Raw genomic sequence first — 21,485 nt, 5'->3', positions numbered from 1 at the left:
CATGTTTGAACATGTTAAGGATGTGTATTTAAGGATATCATTTGCTCAGGGAAATTGTATCTTGTTTATAGTAACCCACCACATTGAAAATAAATTATTATTTTTATAGTTACTGATTCTTTTGATCGGTTTATTGCGCCTTTGTTTAACGTCCAATACATACATATAAAAGTCAATTATCTTTATGTTTTATGTTGCTGTAATCAACATAACATGAAGTTGCAGTAAACATTGCTTAGATATTCGTTCCATCGGTACCATAAAAACAATTTCACGTACCATCTCACAGAGAGCAACATTGGCAGTTGGCATTATACTTACCATTCGTATTTTTAATGCCCACAACATTACAGCTGGTTACACATTACACTTTGTTTCGTCTTAGTATTGGCTTCTGCTTAATTGCTACACATATGCTATGCTTAATGGTTCGGTGCAGATGCGTGACGAAGACTCGTTTTGCTTCGCAGCCCCGATTGTCACCCGGTGTCGCCCGAGCTGACACCAGCTGAAAAGACGCACATGATGGGCTTAATTTTATTGTCATTAATTTAATTTAATTTCACTATCACTTACCATACGGTTCATGCGTACATCGTACTGCGGTTGCATGTACAGAACAACGCATTATCGGGTGAAGGGGACGCCACCGTAGCAAGAGAGAAGTAAAGGTGTGTGGAAAAAATAAATAAAAGACAAGCGAAAAAGATTAATAGGTCGACCGATACGTGGCATTGTTGCTGGTTAGGGCAATCGTGTAAAACATGCATCGTATGGGGCGATTGGATGGCTGTACAGATTTAATTGCAAAACCGAAGGATGATGAATATTACATGCGATCGAGCTTAACATGACATTTAACAGAATCGCTACTGTTTTACGATACATGTTCGACCGGGTATCGGTAGATCAATTCGATTAAATTTGTTTTGTTTGTTTGTTTTTTTTTTTTTTGCAGAACTCAATTAATTAGCCGGTCAATTAATAGTGCTGATTAATAAATTAGCAAATAAAGAAGAAAAGTAATCCAAAATAATGATCAATATTGTTCCACCAAAATCGACCCATCCGATACAAAAAAAATACTCTAAAAACGTAAAGTGAAGTGCATACTTTAGTGAGAAAGAATTATGATTTTTTTTTCAGTGCATTCGAATTTCCTCAAAGAGGTGGTACCATTTTTTTCGATGCAACTTACTGACATATATTTAAATATTGCATAAGCTAAATAATTTAGGAAAGAGTCATTTCACTCTTGAGAGAGTCATTCCTTTTGTAAAAGAGTCACTTCACATATGAAAGAGCCATTTCACTGATGTAAGAGTCGTTTTACCCTTGAAAAAGTTATGACTCTCTGTGGCATCCTCATTGTCAAATACTGAAAAGAAACGTTGATGGTAAATATTTAGTAATGATCATTCTTTCATGAATCTGTCAAAAGCAGATGGCACTTTTATGAGTTATTCAAATTTAGTTGACTGATATAGACTCATCAATTTTCATGAATTGTTATATTAAAGAATAATTCTTCAAAAAAAAATGTTGTACAATTAACTGTTTAATGTGAGTCACTCGCTTGGAGTTATATTTCCATTTTTTTAAAACCCCCTCCCTGCAATGGAGACGCATGGTACTTCATCACTTAAGGGGGGAAGGGTTACGTTTTTGAACTAAAAATTTTCGTTCACTGCCGGAACTTGTCCAGTTGATGGATTGTAGTTTTTTTTCTATCTTTTGCACACTGAAATTTAAAACATTTCAACAAGGTCGTCTCGAGTAACGCTGTCAATTAGGAAAGCAACCATCGTTCCCTTTACCATCCATCGTTGACCAGTTGATTAACGGTTCCTTAGCACAGAAATACAATCCGTACCGGTTGCCCCATTCCTTCAAACAGACGGGAGACAATTTTTTGACAGTTTTCCACCACTGTTTAGCAGTCTCTGGTAGGTTCATTTGCCACGGCAATAGGCGAACTATGGGTGCCGCGAAGGGTGCACTAAAAATAGTTTCCATTTTTTTATTTTTCAAACAGCACCACGTACTGTTGCACCAATCGCTTGTGGTGACATTTTAAAGTCGATAGAAAATCTAAACCGTACAGGGAACGATGAGATACGGTTAGAAAATAGCATCCTCCAATGAGCGCTGTATTCTTTTGGATGGAACTGTGTACTTTTGTGGATGCTCCTGTTCATGCGTTTTGAGTGAATTGAGTCATGTGTAATACGGCTATTGGAAACATTATACAATTGTTGGTTTAAAATCTATACCTTTCTATAACACTCGGTAGTCTCTCAATACACTTGAAAGCAAAGGAAGGACAAGCGTTCTACAACGAGTATGACCAGAGTTCGGGATGGCGAGCAGCAAACGTAAATTTTCGTTTTCCATCCCATGCCACAGCAAACGTCCTTACCTTACAATCCATTCAACGGATGGTCAACCATTTATCATCATTAATCACGCTTCGTGCTTCGTGGCAACCATTTTGCACCTCATCTGGACGCACCGCTTCCTTGCGATGGTGCTATATTGTGGACGGAAACATTTCTTCGATTTGATCGCCCGTAAGAAAGTCTTACGCGTCGGCCAAATGGAAGTAAATCGCTGTCCAAAGGAAACCACTCACTTGGAGAGCTTTTAAGCTTTGAAACGAGTACACTTTCACAGTAATATGAAGTACCCAGTGTTTCATGGTTCGACTGCTTTACTTATGATTAAGGAGCAGTTAGATTATTTATTAGGTTGCATATTTCCTGCAACGTACCAACGATAAACTGGGCCAGACACACTGCACAACACGTTTGCCCTTTCACACGGTCCCAAAAACCGCCACAGTGACCTTTGCCCTATGCGATGGGTTGAGACAGGTTCAGCACGCGTAAATCGATGGTTTACCATTTGCTAGCGTCATTGAGGCGAAGTAATTAGCGATTAATGTCGCACAGCTGTTACCGCTTGGTGTGCATGGTTTAGGTTTGTAGTGTCTGACAATTGACACTGAAGCGACCAGTGTGCGTTCGTGACCAGTAGCGCATATTTTTGTATGAATATTTTGATGGGTTTTGTTCGATTGTTGGCACGTGCTTGCAACAATTTCGTGTTTTTAAGTGATAATTCAATGTTTTTAATTTAACACAAATGCTATTAACATAATTGTTGCATAAGATTAAATGCAAAGAAATAAAATCAAGGAAAGCTCAACGAAAGCTAGACCAAGACCTATTGAGTTTGTAGTGCTACAAAAGACGAATGTTATAAATATTTTTAGAAAAGGCTAAATATTGCATACATTTCTGACCATTACAACACGGCTCTTGCTTGCGTAAAAATTGCATATTTATTTAGAGAAGATGTCTTCATAAACAGCTAAATCACATACTCGACATGACTAGTGTAAACACTTTTTTATGAATGTCAAAAGGCACGGGCAAATGCACTCATCAATGATCAAAAGCATCGAATCGTCACAAATCATGCATGTTTCTTTCCACTCGTTCGCACAGATGTGGCCACAGTGTAACAGTAACGACTCGCCTTTCGTGCTGGTAATGGTTCATTATAACGTACCACAGTTCCACAGGGTGACAGACGCCTCCGTACCACCGTACCATTCCGCCCATGTCTAGGGGACTCAAACATTTGTCACATGCATCTTTAATCGAGCGCAAAAGTAAGCGGTTAACTTTGCGTGTCCGCGTGAGTGTGGCGAAGTATTCGGGTTGTTGATTTGAACGAAACTGCTATCGCTGTAGCATGTCCAGCGGCTATCGAATGTCCTATTTGCACCGCTCTCGTTTTCGTTCTGTTCTCGCCCGAAGGAAACCCACAAACAGCATCGCTCGAAGGCAATTGTACAGCTATGCCGTCACTTTTCCGCGTGTCCACCTTGATGACCGCCATGGTAGAGCATGGTAACATAAACGCTTCATCCGTACCCGGCCCCTTGGCCAAGATCGTATCGCGAGGTGTTGCTCCATAAAATTGGTCATTTGGGAGTGATGGAAAATTTATAACCACAACCACGATAGGATCCGTTGTTCCGGGATGATACCCGGTTACTTGGGGATGGGGGGATGGGGTGATATAAAGGGGTGGAGCTTTGTTTACCACTATCAGATGGAAGCGTGCAATGAGTGGAGTGAAGCGATAAGCGAAAGTTTTAAATTAAATATTCATTAATGAATAGTTTTCAGGGTGTTAGGCGATGTGATGGATTTAAATTTTTGTTTATGACTATTTATGGTTAAAGATAATAGATAAAATCAGGTTTTATGGGTTTATATGCTCTTGCTTAACTAATAATTGATTTTCATTTTTTTGATACACATTTAAAGCAACATTTAAAAAAAACCATCAAGCGACAAATATAGGAGTATTTCACACATTTCAGCTGATTAATGGTGATCAATCGATTCCCAGGAACGAACGATAAGATTACGGTTGACATAGGCCCTATTTCAACCCATCTTTTGGGTGATGAAACTGTGGAGTTTACCCTACCGCGCCTGTTTTTATTCTCACATGCGCCTCACTCTCAGTGATGTTGGCGCAAATTTGTCGACAGCTATGAGCAATTCGTCAACGAAGGGTAGCTTTCGTTCAACATCGATAAGAGATTTGAGTGTATTTTATGCTATGGCTCGATGAATGGGATGAGAAGAAAAAATATTGTATCATTTAAAACAGAAATTGTAATATAGAAAAGGTCGCTCAGAGTTTTATCGCTGGAATGGGCCAATTTTGAAACAGGTTGGTTTACTTTACACACAAACACATTGATGAAGGTTGGCATTTGTGAAGATTGATTTGTCTTTATCCTTACGCACTGATCGTGCGGATCGATATGATGGATTGGAGGGTTCTTTAGAATATGAGATGCTTAAATTAAGAAAATGTAATTCATAAATCAGTTTTTAGCTTATTTCTAATATTTTTTTGTTTTTTTTCTATTCTTTACAGGTAAGCATTACAATAAAAAAAATTTCTGTCATGAGTGAGTATTAAAATTATTAAAAAAAAGTTAACATTTAATATTGTATTTAATAATTACTTACATAATTTTGTGTAAATTATTATCATTTTTTGAAACACCATTTTTTATTAATTTTTGACAGTAAACTAAAACACAGTGACAGTGTTCACAATTGAAACAATAACATTTTTATGTGAAAATAGTTACATGATGCACCGCGATGGTACCACTTGTTTTGTCATATGAATTTGAAACTCACTGATTATTGCACTAAAAACAAGCCCTTGTTGTTGGTTCGTTAGTTAAGCCATACACAGGCGAGTTGTTGTGGTAGGACAATTCGGTAACAAAAACGATCATTCCCCTAGTGCAACGTTCTATTTGAAACAAAAAAACACGTAGAAAAAACACACACAAAATCTCCCCACACTATCATACATTGCATGAAAATTTGATTCCTGCAACAAGGCAGAAAGGAAAAAGCGAGAGCATGAAAACCCAAAAGCTTAACCAAACAAACATCGAGCGGTGTATCGGGCTAACCTTCGACACCGTGTTGTGCATTGTGCACAAGTTCGCAACAGAAAAAGGGGTTCTGCATGGTTTTCCATGCCATCAGCCTGTTTTCCTTTTTTTGTGCTGGGTCGATTTTCAATTTTTGTGCACGGTGAATGATGTTCGACGGACAACGACAGGTCACGTGGAATGGTATGGCTAAGAGAGTTAAAAAAAGGCCCCCCCTCCGAACAGAACACGAGAAAACTTGACTGGCCTCGCGAATCATAAACGCACACAATGGTTCACGTACGAAACGTAGTGGATAGAGTTTTGGTTGAATTTAACGGATTAAAAGTCACGAAATGTAGAAGGTCAGCAAAGGAATTCGTTCTGTGTTCGTGGATGTATCACGATTTGGTGTATTGTGTATGAAGCAAAATGATTGATTTTTGTCATTCATTATTGCCGAAATTGGGTTATGCTAGACCTCACTAGAAAGGGATTTTCCACCGAGAAGAAGTAATGATGCATCAAATCGATAATGGTGCCTTTAAGCGAAAACAGTTGATGAACATTGAAACTATGAAAGGTATTAGTGATGAAACTTGTAGATTGTGGCATTGTACAAACTTTACATTCCAAGATACCCATGGGAAATGGGAAATTTGTGCAGCAGAATGTGACTGAATTGATCTTCCCCGTCTTGAACAATGTCTCCATATTCTGACATTTCTCATTTCCGCAGAATTGTTCAGAATTCTTAAGCAATTCCCCAGACAGCTGGAATGTTATCGCTGCATGGAAGTGCCGAAAAAGTCGGTTTTGTAACTTCATCCCGAAGATAATGCTTGATCGAAGAAACACTGTTCATCGTACGCACCTTGCTCCCTGCGGCCATAAATAGTTCCAGTACTTCCAGCCCGTACATTACATACGGCATTTCGCCCCAAAAACCGAGTAATCTATGCAAGAAGTTAGGGAAGTTTGGAAACATGATAACCACCTTGCGAAATAGATAGTTCCCGCTGGATACAGGATTTGGGTGGTGTGTGGTGAGGACGAGGAAAATACGCCAAAAACAAACCGACGGTGTGATTCGTTCGCTGATTTCACCCCGGGTGCAATGCACGTCGGCCGTTTTGTTGCCATCGAGAGAGTTGGGAAACGATCGAAGGGGAACACATTCCAACCGAGCTAATGGGAAAACGAACAACCGTCCGTCCATTAACTACGGCCACAAATTACTGTACCGCGATTCGCGTGCTTTGCCACTCGATTTCGGGGCCAGGCAAAAAGGTTCGGTTGCTATTTATAGCGCCAAAAACTCGATCTTAAGCCGTTTTTGCACAGTGGGTTGCATTCATCAGTGGCGCTGGTGCGCTCGGTTTTGCGAAATAAGAACTATTCTTTATAGTGTTGCAATAATGCGCATTGATTTACGAAAAGGTTTTGTATATGAGGTAGAGCTGATTAGATGATAAAAAGTGTAACGAAATAGTAGAGTTGCTACGGTTTTATGAGTGCTGTTGATTATTTTACTGGGATGATAGTTTGGTTGAAGTTCCATGAAGTCCCATCTTATATCCTGAAAAGTCATACATTGACTTCAGAAGAACGCAATTTCTTGGAGGAGTTTTTATAACCCAACTCTTCTATACGAAAAGGGACGATATTGGAGTCGTTATAATCACATTTTTGGACTCTATGTACTCTGATATCCTTTGTTAAATATGTTTTCTTCTTGTTTATTTCCCTCTTTTTTGAGGCAGTTCACTTATTTCCAGGGAGTCACTGGTCTCTATCTAGCCAGTTCTACTGTGTGTCAATATCTCAATAGCTCAGAGTATTGCCTTCCAGAACAGGAGAACGTAATGAACCTTTAATCGGTCACCCGTGAATTGCAATAGACGAGAATCGTCGTGATCTTCCAGATAGTTCAAATCTGATGTATTCTAAATGCTCGCGAACGTCCCTTCCACTACTTTTTCAATTTTAAATCATCTTAGAGATAGATGATTAATTTTTATGTAAAATTTGCACACGCACAGACGTAAGTCGTGTAATGAGTCCATATTTTTTGCTGGTACGTCGACATAGAAATTCAACTTCTTTTTTGTAATTTTGTCTGGGAAGATTTCTCTAATTCGCTGAACAAAAATGATTAAAAAAGTTTTTTTAAATATAAATCTAATAAAAGTGTTTAAGTTTCTCTCAATTTTTTTTATTGCTGTTCTGTATTATTTATAGTCTGTATAACATGGAGTCATAAATACGACTGCATATGCACACACATGTCAATAGTTCCATTAATTTGTACACACGCATTTAAAGTTGGGTAATAGTACATCATGACATAGAGTAAGCAGACGTACTGTGTAGATTACTTTATGATGTGCTCTCCCGTAGGAATGTTATCTTTTGTGTCGCTTCTCACTTAATTGGGCACCTATTGCGAAGAAGGTAGTCGGGCACGGATGGCCCAGAGCATTTGAAAGTTCCATCATATTTCCCTGCAATGCGCGTACGATGCGGCACGACGATGAGCTTGAACAGTATTGATGCGTTTTGTTGTTTTTTTTTCTTCTAAGTCTTCTAACGAAACATTCCATCCATCTTGAACCTGGTGCCTAGCGACACCAATTTGAAACCGCAACTAGTGTCGATAAGATAAGATTAGGTTGCGCACTGTTTCTTGCTTTATTTGGTATATCACAGGAACACGGGATGGAGGACCAAAAAAAAAATTAAAAATACGCATCTCAACCTTCGCCCCATGCGTCATGTGAGAAGGTTTTTTTTTAATGAAACAAATTCACTACACACGATAAAGATATTAGGGAAGCGTGGTTCATTCACTGTGGAACGAACGTGTTCGACTGTGTTTGTCTGGAGAAGTAAAGCGCGATAAATTAAATCCTCACCTTGAGGAAAATGCGAGCTCCGGGTGTTCGGCTGGGTGCCAAATCTAAACAACAGTGCGCTATAGAACGCTAACCGGGACCTCCCAACCCCCGGTCAACGATGGTCCGAAGTCAGGTGCAGTCTTTTTTATCGCGTTCGCGCCTTTAGCGCTACATACTACTTGCCTAGTCATGTGATGCGGTTCCGGGGTGGATAAATATTTAAACTCGTGACTGTAGTCGTTCCCTCCCTGCACCACGTGTTTATGGGGAGACGAATCGGAAATGGAAAGCGTTTGTTGCCAATCGAAAAACGGCCTGATAGATGGTGGTGAATGATTTCCGTAAGCATTCACAGTAGCAATACGGCTGGGTGGGATGTGAAATTTTGGTTAGATTTAATCCATTTAACGAGAGATTGAGATTGTTGAAAAACTATCGATTGATCGTGTGTAGGATCAATTAGGAAAAAAGGTCTGCTTTGCTTGAAAATGACGTTTTGTTTAGTTATTTATTGTATAAAAACATTAAAGGCTGGAATAAATGAAAAAAGGCTGGAATCAATAAAATTCAAACTTTTAATTTTATTTCAATTTTAAGTGGGAAGTAGAGGATTTTTCTTTAAAGTAAAAAATTATGTATTATTTCTATTTTCATATACCTTATGTTTGATAAAAATTGAAATTTGCTACTTTCTCAAACATTTATTTTAGATGTTTTTCGAAATGAAACATTTACTGTTTCTTATTCATTCAGACTAGTAATTTGGTTTAAAGTACAACAATTACTTACTTTGTTTACTTAATGAAATTTCCCTCATCAAATGTTGTAGCTGACAGGCCCGCTTACCGCACATTCCAATGCTCCTTTATTTTTTTGTCGCAAAAAAAAGAAACAAAAAAAAGGCAAATGTTTCCTTTTTGCCGAATGTACTGCGGCACACGAAAATATCGTTTAGTCCGTCGCATGACTCATCAGTAAAATACATACGAAACAACAGCAACATCTGGCCGAAAATGTCATGCCAAGTGGACAGGCCGGAAAATTCGTCCGCTCATCCCGTTTGCACCCACTGGCCACGGTCGATGCCGATGTAATGCGTACCATTTTGTTTGCCCCACGACCAGGTTCCGCAGTGACGTCGGTCGGTGTAGGTGCTCCATGCTATTAGTGCGGGAGAGACCAATCGAAGAACAGAAGAAGTAAAACAGAACAACAAGGAAAAAAGAGAGAGCGAACCATAAAGATTCTACTGCTTGCGCCATGCCTGATGTCCTGGGCAGGAGAAAACGCGTGAGAAAAGCCGACTATGACGTCATTCGTAGCGAATTTATTCTAGCTTGCCGCTGCATTATTAAAAGCGGTCTTATTTCTCCTTCGCAAAACCTTTTTCCGCAACGTGCGTTTTTTCCCTCCATCGAACGGATAGGGTTCGATATCGGTTGCACTAGTGTATTGGCACCGTTTTAACATTGTATGTGTGTAAGGTTGTGTGATCAGGGTTTTCTCTCTGCTTGATTGTTTTTGTCTTCAATTTACTCGTTTACATCCACATTGCGAGAGAGTAAAAGCGGGTGTAGTTATTGTGTAAAATGTAGCAAATGTAGTTGCTTCGAACGTTTAAACTATCCTGCGAATCACGGATTAACGAAGAGCGATACAATGTCTAAAATGGAAGAAAAATAAAATAAAACTCGAACAAGAAAAAACCTTGCAATTGGTCGCTAGGGAAATTTTCCTTGAACTTACATTTACCCGGCAAAAAGTCATTCTCCTCGTCGCGTGGTGCGGGATCTAACTGAGCGAAGGTCCTTCCTTGTCATTTAAACATGGCAGCTACCGAACCGAGATGCAAAATAAACTCAAATAAAAAAAAACAGAAAAAACATAATTTTATGACCTTACAGACATCATAAAAATGCTAATGAAACGACCATACAGAGAGAAAGAGCGAACGATAGAGTAAGAGAGCATTTGTAAAACCTGAGGAGCGTGGTTAAGAAGGTAAAAATTCTCGCTCCGTATGAAAGCTTTATCTGTAGGTTCGTAAAGTTATTATTGTAACACTTTTACTTGATAGTGTAAGTAAGGTGGTAAGGCTCCCCAATGTTTATGTTGCGTTACTCCTACGCAAACAACAAACGACACTGGCGGCCTGTCGCGTTTCTCTTCCACCAAAAACGAGAGCCGAAGAGCAGGTCGGAAAATGAGTGCCGGAAAGCTTTCTAAACGCCACTCAGCGTGCAGCGAAGGAAGCTTTCAATGTTGATTGGAGCGAAAAATGCAGAGCGTAAAACTGGCGTGCGAGAAGATACTAACCGTGGAGACAAGAGAGTAATGGTACAACCAATAGATAGTAGCTGAGATGGATGTAAATCAAAACAATAGCAGTGGAAATTTGTTCCCGCGCGACATGCGCTTTGAGGTGCGTCACTCACGAGGCAGCATAATTCGAGCAGTTTAAATGTTTGAGTTTGTTTTGCAACAGAGGCATCAACTTCAGTTCGTAGACATATTCTGACCAAAAAGTTTCACTAAAAGTTTATTCAAACACGATTATTGATTAAAATGAAAAGTAAACAATTTATTTAAATTTACATATTCATTTTCATTTTTATGCCTAAAGAACCTTAGTGTAAGTACTGCCTATTTTTTATTAAAAAATATAAATATTTAGTTCCAATTTTTAAATTAAATTCCCCAAAAAATATTATTTCATTGTCCCAACGTTTATTTTAAATAATTGTCTTTTTAAATTATTAGTCTATTAAACGTTCATTTTCCACAACAAATGAATTTATTTCTCTCCTTATTTCAATACTTTTATTAGAAACTACTATAAAAGCTTTAGTTGCTTTTATTTTCTACCAAGGGTAATTTAATTATCAGCCATCAAATGCCCGACTTTATGTTGTTCTTGTTCTTCGTTGATACGAATCATCCCATACAACCATCACACTGCATCCTATCGGTTCCAGCCAGTGAGCAAACAGCGTTGCTGTGCTTCCAACATTTTTCTTTCACACCAATGTGCGAACTCATCGTCTATGAGCCGACGCAGACGCCTGGTAACGACCTCGTTTTCGAACGCAGCGAACATCCCGTGCGTAGCTCGGAGGGTTGCTATGCGCGACCCGTCTGGAGGCTCGACTATGCCATGTCAGGGGTAACAAACGATCATCATTTCGTCATCAAATATTCCAAAGAGCAAATGAAAAAAGTGAAATAGTTTACTCGCTTTGTATGGCACCCGAGACGCAGGTTTACCGTAAAGATTAGCGTTAGACGATGGTGAAGCGACAAACTCTGGTCACAATAATCTAACCCATGTGCGTAACCATGTGGGATCTGTTTGCGCATCTTTACCGAAAACGTCAGGAGTACCGGCCACAAAGCACAAGCGAAATATCACGTGAACTTTGTATCCTTCGTAGTGTGTATTTTTATTGTGCAGGTTCTTCCTGTGTTTCTGCGTGCGCCTTATCAGTGACGCGTGATAATTTTGGAACATCGGATGACGAGCGGTAATTGCGGTGCGCAATGGCATTACCTCGGCTTCGGAGGTCATGAACGGGAAGTGATGGACCTCCAACTCGGTAGGAGATGACGCAAAAACAGCTACCCATGTACATCACCTTCAAAATAGCCGGGAGTCTTTGATTAGAAGCGGTGCTTTATGGTTGGCGGTACATACAGCTACTATGGACGATAAGCTGGTGATGTGGTGGAATGTGTGCGAGGTACTTTGTAGAAAACAATCTGAAGAAGTAGCAGCGCCCTGGGAAGAAGATTGTCCCGAGGGAAATTGAATCGGTGGGATGGGTGCGGTACTAAATCAATCAAACTGTTGATTGCACATTGCTAATGATTAGAGGAACTACAATTTGAAAACAAAACTTACAATGTAGGTTGGCACAGTTTTCTTAAATGAGCTAAAGTGATTTCAATCAATGATGTACAACCTTTTCTTCCGACGTTTAAACAGAGACCTGTTGTAAGTCGATTGATTTGTAAATATTTTTATTTTCATTATGACGGTTTATACCCATATTGTGACATTGTGACATTTGTGTCAGATTTTTTTTATACAAATTCTATTGGTTTCGCATATTTAAAATTACTATATTTAAAGAAACGCTAACGTATTCCTAAATGTGTATGCTTTCACATAGAAACACTTCCAAACTTCTGTAATTTTGAAATTTTTGCCAAAAGTATCAAAAAATGACACCATTTCGTTTACAACTGTGTAATTTGTCTGTAAAATTCGTTAGATAGATGAAAAATCTTACGGGAAAATTAGCTGCTCTAGATATCTAGTTGGGCTGCAAATCATTCTTGAAAATCATCCCAGTCTATATCAATATAGAATATAATTCATCATTAAAAAATTTTCAAAAATAATATAACATTTCTGGGTGCATATGCTGCTTTGCTATTGCATTAAAAAAATGAAGATTAAACATTCGTACCCGAAGGTGTCGGTAATCCTTTTGCTGGCATTTCCATTCTTTCATAGTCATCCTGTGCGGTTGCATGGCTGATGCTCTTCCCGTTGCGTACGATGATAAGAGGACGTGGTTCACGTTAACCCTATGTGATAATAGCTGCAGTACTGGTTCTTCCCGGCTTTTGAAAATTGACTTAAACCAACCATATTCGGCAAACAGTTAGGAGGTGCATTTTTTGTACGTTTTGCAAATTCCAGCCGAGCAGTGTAATCGTGCCGGATAAGATTGCAATTTGCCCCCTTCCACGTACAAGCCGAAACGTTGAAGAGCGTGTCATCGCGATTATGTCATAAATCAACAGTTTGTTCAAGGTGTGGCCATGTGTTAACGTGGTGGTTTGTTATCGCACCGGATCTGTGGAGAGTGATTTTTTACATTAAAAATGAGACTACTTTCTTTAACAGTAATGACTGCTTACGTTAACTCTCACAAATATTGATTAAAGTTTTATAAAAAAAATTATCTTGATTTTTTTGTTATCATACCCTTGTGTTTGATACAGAAATAGTCCTCTGACCTGTATGTCAATGGTCTACGTAATTTAGAGAAGGTTGTTATGTTCCCTTGAGTGACCATATTTTGTGAGAATGAAAATAAATCAAACATACACATGTTCCGCTCACATCTGTTCTCAGAAGCAGCTGGCACGAATGAAAGTTGTTTCCTTCTGCAAATTTACCACCAACCCCAACACCATCGTTATCTCCCATTGGGAATTAAAGTGAGCTGCACAATTTTTGAATCATTTTTGTTTTCGTTCTGTCGTATACCTTGTGCTTAAAGTTGCCCTCCACAAGAGAAACATTTGCAACAGCTTCATACATAAAGAGGCTTGAAAACTCGTCCTTGTAGAAAGTTTTCCTAGTTAAAAAACTGTATCTATATTTCATTCTCTGCAAGCATCAATAAACAGAAGTAACTGGTCTGGTCTGGAGGACATAAGAGGAGTCGTTTTGGTTTTCTGTTACCTCCCATTAAAGTCCTTTTCATTCCTATTGTACTACTGAGAGGAAGGAGAGTGGGCTTGCCTTTGCTCAAACATGTAAAACATCCTTTGGGAATACAAGTGCAAAAACCTTCCGAATCACGTGGCCAAACACCTGTGCCACAGAACGGAATGGATAACAATGCTCTCACACCAACGCCATCCGGGATGTGCGTTGTCACGTGGCTCGACACGATGGATGGACCGGGGCAGTTCAAGGATACGAAATCTTGCCCTGGAATGATAATTACGTCTAGTTGTAGATATGGTAGACAGTGTGGCAAACACTGGTAATCAGTTTTGTTCTATTATTAATAATTATTCGTAGCTCTTAACGTAACATTACGGTAACGTTACCGTTCGAGTATATTTGGTGGAACACCACCTCAATCCACCAAGATCTTTGAAGTTTTCGAAGGTGTTTTTAATTCGCACAACGGCACATCTTCTTATAAGAATAGCAACACTTTTCAGGATTGCTTGAACTATGAAAAAAATGTCCCCTCCACGCGGAAAATGCACTTTTTTTAACGGTCACGGGGTAACAAATTCAAATTTGAGCGAGAATTTTAAATGTGGTTGTTGTTGTTGGAATTATGACGGTTGCACTGAAATGTTTCACTGCTCCCCATGCTTCACCTTGCGAAATATTTCAACATGCAGCTGTGAACTGTGAAGTTGTACAACGATTCCGCTAGGTGGCGGTAGCAGCTATATCTTATCGCACGGAGCGTTACTTCGGTTATTTTTGAATATTTTTCCGCTATCCTACTAGTTTTTTTAAAATAATTTTCATCCTAATTTTGAAGAATAAGTAATTTTATGAGTTTCACTAGTGTTGGACAAAATAAATTTTGCCAAACAAATATGTTGTGATAGTAGCAAAACGTAAACAAAATTTTTAAAGCACACATGATGTTCCGGGTGGATGCTTATTGGAATTGAGCCAAATTTATTTAAAAATGCATTTTCTCTCGCGTTCATTGCATTCTGTTCGAAACGCTGTCGGAAAATTGTTTACACTGTATACGAACACAGCATTGCGAATACAGTCATACAGCGTTACCATTGCATTTCGTCCATATGATAACGAGCAGATAACGCAGCTCGCTAACAAAAAAAGAGTAACATTCTTTAGGCGAAACACAGCGCAATCGCAGCGCACCAACACCAAACCAGAAGCCGGTCAGAAGGGTGGAGGAATGCCGAGATAAAGCGCAACATCGGAGCTCGCTTGCCGTCCATCCCCGTACCTCGCATCCCGGACCCGAACCAAACACATCCGATGGAGCAGCGATGGAGCGGCAAAACCGCGTGACACGTGTTCGGAAAACGTGACTCCGTTGTCTGTAGCGTGCGTTTTGGGAAGGGCGAGCGAGAGCGAAACTCTGTTCGCGACCAGCTCGTACGATTGTGTGCGATTGGGGTGAAGGCATCTTGTCCTCTATCAACGGCGGGGGTGCGTTGTGTACGGTCACACTCGGAGATGCGATCTGTTGAATGTGAGTGTCGTCCGTCCGGATGTGCGAATTTTATTACCATTCGCAACGACACTGTGCCCACGACCGTGCGCTCCACCATCGCCAATCGGTCAGGCGTGCGAATGGACGCGCCCCGTACGCATGCACGAATGGGACAGCGAGATGTAAACAAAAACAGTTCGGCTTCATCGCGACCTGCACGATGATTCTTGCTAAACCTGTTGGTGATTGAAAGGATCCTGTTGGAGGATTAATTTACTTTCAATGAAGAAGAGGAAACAGAATGGTATCGATAAGGGGGCAAAATAAATCTTACATTAGATCAAAGTGCTGAAGATGTGGTTATAAAGTCTATGCCCTCTTGTCAGCAGCAAGCAGTTGTGCACGGCACGGTAATAGAAAATTTTCCAAACCTTTGCCACAGGAACGTGCAAATTTGAAATTCATAGGACAATCGTTTGTGCCAAGTGAAACATAGGGTGCACGGGTTAAGGAAACATATTAAGGCAAAATGAGACAGAATGGAGTTGGGTTTTGTTGGCCATAAAGGCTAGATGGGTTGCTAAATTTATTTGAAAAACACATATCGGTCGCGCACGACGCAGGAAGCTGATGAGGATGCGTTGACAGAAATGCATGTTGGGATGCGTTCAAGCATGTGAGAAAGTGATTTTATATAATTTTGAATTTCAATGATTGTTTTGGAACGCGTAACTCGTTTGCCGATAACGGGTTTTGTTGTACAGATTTTTATACACTGAACTTAGTTTTTATAAGGATTTTTCTTTTGTTTTTGTGAACTATTTTTTCTGAATCCGTTATTTGTTTTTTTTTGTTTTACTAGTCTATTTCTACGGATACAGATATCTCTTTATCATAAAATGTGGAAATTTGTTAATATAAACATAATAAATTAAGGTATACCGGCAGGACTGTATAATTATTTAAAAATTAATATATTCAAACAGATTTACGCAATATTTCCATTACTAATGTTACTTTTTTCTTTTACTTTTTTATAGGTAAGTGTCAACTCTATGAAGCGATTTACTAAAAAAGCTGGCGCACAGTATGTTTGTACTTTGTGTGGACTAATCAAATTCTAACTAGTGCATCACAAAGTATATAAGGTTTGTATGCTTCTTAATTAAACTCTTATTCGTGGTTTTGTTATTAAGGGGACAACATCAACGACAACGAAAGGAACAATGTTTCCAAATGTTTGTGTTCTTCCTCGCTAACAGTGTTAGAGTAATTAATGACATAATAACCCTTGGAAAGGTAAATGTTTTCATTTAAAATTTTCATCTCGAAATCCTGAGTACATTGCAATGCATGGAAAGTGTATCAATTTCCCCCGGAAGCCTTGATGTGACGAGGGAAAAGCGAAAGTCAACAGACTTCAATACGATGAAAATGGATTGTGAAGGTTTGGTTTCTTTTCGTATGACAATATTTAGCCGAGTGAAGATGAAATATTTCATCTCGTGCAGTGAGCAATTGTATTCTGGTTAATTTAAGGAGACGCTAACAACACAGCGACTTGTTTTAATTTTGTGGGAAGAAGAAAAGTTTAACATGGGAGAATATCCTTCCAGTTTGTATCGTTCGACTGGTAACGGATATGCAGCCGTACGTTGACTCAAACACATCCATCGTGCTGCAATTGACACATTTTACCTTCTGGAAAATTCTTTGAGTTTGCAATTCCATCTCAGCACTCGCAGCAAGGATTCCATCACTCATTACTGTGGTTGAAATCATTTTGCCACGGCTACCGCTTCGCAGCGACTGAAAAAGGGGGTTTCGAATTTAAAATAAATAACTCCACCCCACGTTTCATATGCCAACCGAAGCGATTCAAGCGCCGGAACGAACATCGTCAAATATGTGTGTTTGTGTGTGACTTTGATGCCAATTGCAGGAATCGTTTCCACCTCTTCACCCACTACCAACCACCCACACAAGTGGGGCAGGTTGTGGGATGACTCGGACGAGTATGTGGGAGATGTAAACCGACCCCGCAACTAGCAAGGCACGTTGCCGAGAGCGCGTTTTCGATGCGTCTCGTTTCGGATTTGATAGATCGCTAGACAGAGAGAGAGAGAGAGTGAGAGTGAGCGAGCCAGAGAGTGATGGATGGGAAAAATGAATATAAATTCACCGGCGACTAGTAACTGGTAGATGCCGCAAAGGGGGGTGTAAAACATGGATTGCCACGTGCATTGCGCATACATATGAATACATACCCACAACACACCAGCTCTCATGCACATCCCTCGGAAAACGAGCGGCACAAATACACGTACATCGGTAATGGGAAGGCGTTTTGTTGTGCTGTTTTTTTTTGGTTTTTGCTTAACATTACTGTTAGTGTTCACCTCTACGGGATGGATCCGTGTCTTCATCCGCGTGACACAAACAACAAAACCTCCCACCCCGCAGGAGATTGTGAGATCCTCATGTACCACCCTTTCCGGTGGCGATGGAGGCGGCTGGTGGCTGACACACAATAGCACAGAACCATTGCTAGTTGGTGGTGGTGGTGGTGCCGTCTAGTCGCCCAACGCAAACGCGTCTGACTAACGTGACCGATGCCACCCCGTTCTCCGGCCATCCATGCCACCGCTCATACTTACCTATCCACTTGTGGAATATGGTGGACTTTGCAAACTGTTCGACCACGAAAGGGGAACCGAGCACCAGTTCTAGGTGAGCTTTCAAAGCCATTTGAGGCCACTTCTTGCTTTCTCCGTCGTTCATCGTTGTCGTCTCCGGTCGAACGGTTCGGGATTTCCTTTCGTGCATTTCTTCGCAGTGCGCTTTAGTGTGGGTCGACCTCCCCATCCTCCCCTCACGAGCTCAAGAAGGTGAAGCAAACGGAAGCCATAAGGAATATTCCATTCCCATTTTCCTACCTTCACGTTCAACCAACGAAGCGCGGTGCTTTTGTGAGGAGCGAAAGCTGCAAAGCAGGAGGAGAAGTTTGGGGGAAGGCATGAAGGCGATTTTCCTTCGGGCACGAGGCACGACCGTTTGCAAAATGTGAATGAAAGCAGACCTCCCCACCTCGCCCTCGCCCAATAGCACCATTTATCCTTCCACAGTTCAGCTGGTCACATTTTCTCCAGCATGAGCTGTTCGGTCCTGCCCGGATATGTGTGTTTCGTCCTGACGGTGCTGAGCTGCGTGCCCGAAACGTGTTTTGCTTCGATTTGGGTTCACCTTCCACTAGGGCGCTGGTTCGATGAGGCCGGGACGCTTACGGTGCGATCGCGAAACAGTTCCATTCCGGAAGCGTTCGCTGATGGTTCGTCTATAGACAGACACCGGTGCGTCGTGTTTTAATCCATTTCGAGCGATTGCGTTGCTTTCCGTTATTAGTAACTGAGAGAGATCAAAATTGTGCAGAAAGTGAATTAATTCGTTAAACAGTTTTAATCTAAAAACCGATCAAAGAGGTTTAAACAAAAGTGGTCAGTTTTTTTTTGTTACATTATATGAGTATCGAAGTGAAAATAATTATTTTGTTTTAACTATCAGAGGAAATTATTATAAATTGTTAATTGCTATTTGATTTCTTCTAAAAGTAACGTATGCTAAACAATATCTTTTTTGGCAAGATCTTACAAATTGATGCTTAGTTGGCATTATTACCATTCCCAAGTATTAAGCGGGGTTTCTTTAGGGACACAAATCTTCGTGTCACATCCAACGGTATTTGGTATCTCTTTTCTGGCTTTTCTGTTCCATACATTTACAGCATTGAATCTTTGTGTTCGTTGTGAATCATTCCGTGCAAGAAAAAAGAAATAATAGAACCGAAAAACCAAAACAAAAAACAAATATTTTATTGTGTACCATATAAATATCTCCACTAGTGACGTTTTGTGTGACACACAAAGTGAAGTGTAAAGTGAATAATCGACAAAAGTGTAGCAAAAATCGAAAAGTGTTGAAAAGAAAAGGATAAACAAGGATATTGTAACAAGTTTTTGGCGAGCGTGTTTGTTCTTTTCCATCAAACGCATATTATCTGCTGTGAACGTTGGGTTCAATTTTGACTTAAAAAAATGAGCAGAACTGTTCGTGTATCGTTCTACTGCCAAAAGTTGCAGATGTGGTGCAACGAGCCGATTTTAAGTCCGGTTAATCGCTAATCACCATCTCCGTACAAGTTCGGTATAAAAAGTATTTTTAACAATTGGGAATCAATTTGATAAAAGAATACTAAAAGAACATTCCCAAGCAGCTGTACATCGAGTTCGAAAAATAGTTTGGACTTATTTGGGTGAACAATTTAATACTTTGCTGTAACCGAACGGTGTGCGTGTGTGTTTGTACGAGGAAAACGGGACAAAATCAGCATGGGTACAGAGACAGCCTGTGGAAACTATTACAACGATCCACCAGCCGGTCCTAGTGCCGCCGCTATGGCAGGATACTATCGAATGTCCTCGGATGAGAGTGGACCTGCTCGTAGCGAATCCTTGACCGATGAGGAGCTTGCACAAGCGACGGTTTCCGCCTCAGATTGTGACACTGAGCTTGAGCTTCGTCAGACTCCCCAACAGCAGCAGCAGCAGCAACAACAGCAACAACAGCAGCAACAACAACAGCAGCAACAACAACAACAGCAGCAGCAGCAACAACAACAACAGCAACATCAAGGACAACACCAACAACCTTCCCCGAATCGATCTCATCTGCAGCAGCATATGCAACATGGACAACAACATCAACACACAAACCAGCACCAGCATGGGGACTCGAATGGACGCTCAAACCATTGGGCAGTTTCGCAACAGCTGCAAAACCACATCACTAATACCAATGCAACCGTAACAGGGACCGGGGGCTCACCGGGTCCATCACCGGGACGATCGAATGCAAACAGCTGGTCCTTTCCTAACTATCAGCGGCTATACAACGAAAACTCGTACAGCATTGCGATTGCAGCGGCCGCTGCAGCAGCTGCTAACAGTCAGGTACAGCAACACAACACTACGCAACAGCATCAGCAGCAGCAGCAACAACAACAACCACAAAATCAACAACACTCACAACATACTTTACCGGGCCCATCACAACATCATGCTGCCGGGCAGCAGCACCAACAATCGCAACAACTTGTGCATTTACAACACCAGCAACAACAACAACAGCAGCAGCAGCAAGCACATCAACAATCGGTAACTCAGGCGCAACAACAGCAGCAACATCAACAACAGCCACAACCTATTCAGCATCCTTCGAATGGTTTAACAGCGGCAGCAGTGGCGGCAGCTGCAGCAGCAGGACAATTAGGAAAGCGGTTTTACTACCAAGGTCAGTGTAATTTCCCTCCACAATTAAGATGTCAAAGAAAAAAAGTGAAAGGTGATCAACAAACTACTCTTCTTGAAATTTGGGACAAATGTTTCCAATTTGATATTTTTTTATGGGAACAATTTTTTTTCTATAATGGTAATGGGTCACAGATGAATTCGTTGTCCACCGTTGCTACATTGTTTGTCTTATATTTTTGTTAATTATTTGATGATTTTTTCTACTTCTCGTCATTATTATAAGTATTTTGAATCTACTCTAATTTATACTGATATTTTCTAAATTTGAAAAAGAAAATAAAAAATGATAACCAGGTCACACTTCCACTGGCGATGAGGCACTGTGCGTTCAGCATGATCGTTGCATTTGTGTAACGCATACTACACTAGCGCCAGGTGGTACAAATTGGAAGCTTCGTAACGCGTTGTAGCGCCCTCGCAACGTGTAGCGGCACAATTCCATAACTGTAATCGAATCGTGTTTGATGATTTTTTAAATTTGAAAACGAGACGGATTTTAAAAATATGCTAGCCGACTGAGGCGGATGCAGTAACGACTAGAAGATGAATTAAACATGTATTTACGCTACACAAAACAGTATCTGGTAAATGAGTTCTGTATTACGATATGGTGCCAAATTAAATCTCAAACCACCAGAAACCTGCTACTTTCTCAGTACAACAATCACATGAGAAATTGTCAACCCTCCTTAATGCGCAGAGACAAAGCAAAGCGTACGCACCTGTACACCGGACAGGGAAAATAACTTCACAAATCACAGCTAATGAGCTGGTCACGCACCGG

The 21,485-nt window shown here is 40.4% G+C and overlaps 2 protein-coding genes across 8 annotated transcripts in view; one reads left to right on the top strand and one right to left on the bottom strand.

Moving 5' to 3' along the window:
• The window catches only part of LOC125771931 (phospholipid-transporting ATPase ABCA3-like), a 256,720-nt gene that overhangs the window by 28,109 nt on the left and 207,126 nt on the right, over positions 1-21,485 (bottom strand). The gene's annotated exons all lie outside the window — the stretch shown is intronic.
• LOC125771961 (uncharacterized) overlaps positions 18,101-21,485 on the top strand; it is a 59,479-nt gene continuing 56,094 nt past the window's right edge. For 3 of the 7 annotated variants that reach the window (XM_049443188.1, XM_049443186.1, XM_049443187.1), the window contains exon 1: positions 18,966-20,681. In XM_049443188.1, the coding sequence (XP_049299145.1) occupies positions 19,721-20,681 (961 nt within the window). In that variant the 5' untranslated portion in view covers positions 18,966-19,720. Of the gene's footprint in view, positions 18,224-18,256; positions 18,830-18,965; positions 20,682-21,485 lie in introns of those variants that run through there. The other 4 variants (XM_049443183.1, XM_049443185.1, XM_049443184.1 and 1 more) reach the window with 4 other exon arrangements.

This window comes from Anopheles funestus, chromosome 3RL (genome assembly GCF_943734845.2).
Source record: "Anopheles funestus chromosome 3RL, idAnoFuneDA-416_04, whole genome shotgun sequence".
In the NCBI taxonomy this organism is placed as follows: domain Eukaryota; kingdom Metazoa; phylum Arthropoda; class Insecta; order Diptera; family Culicidae; genus Anopheles; species Anopheles funestus.
Note: the sequence above shows the minus strand (reverse complement) of the source record. Positions and strands in the feature narration are given on the sequence as shown.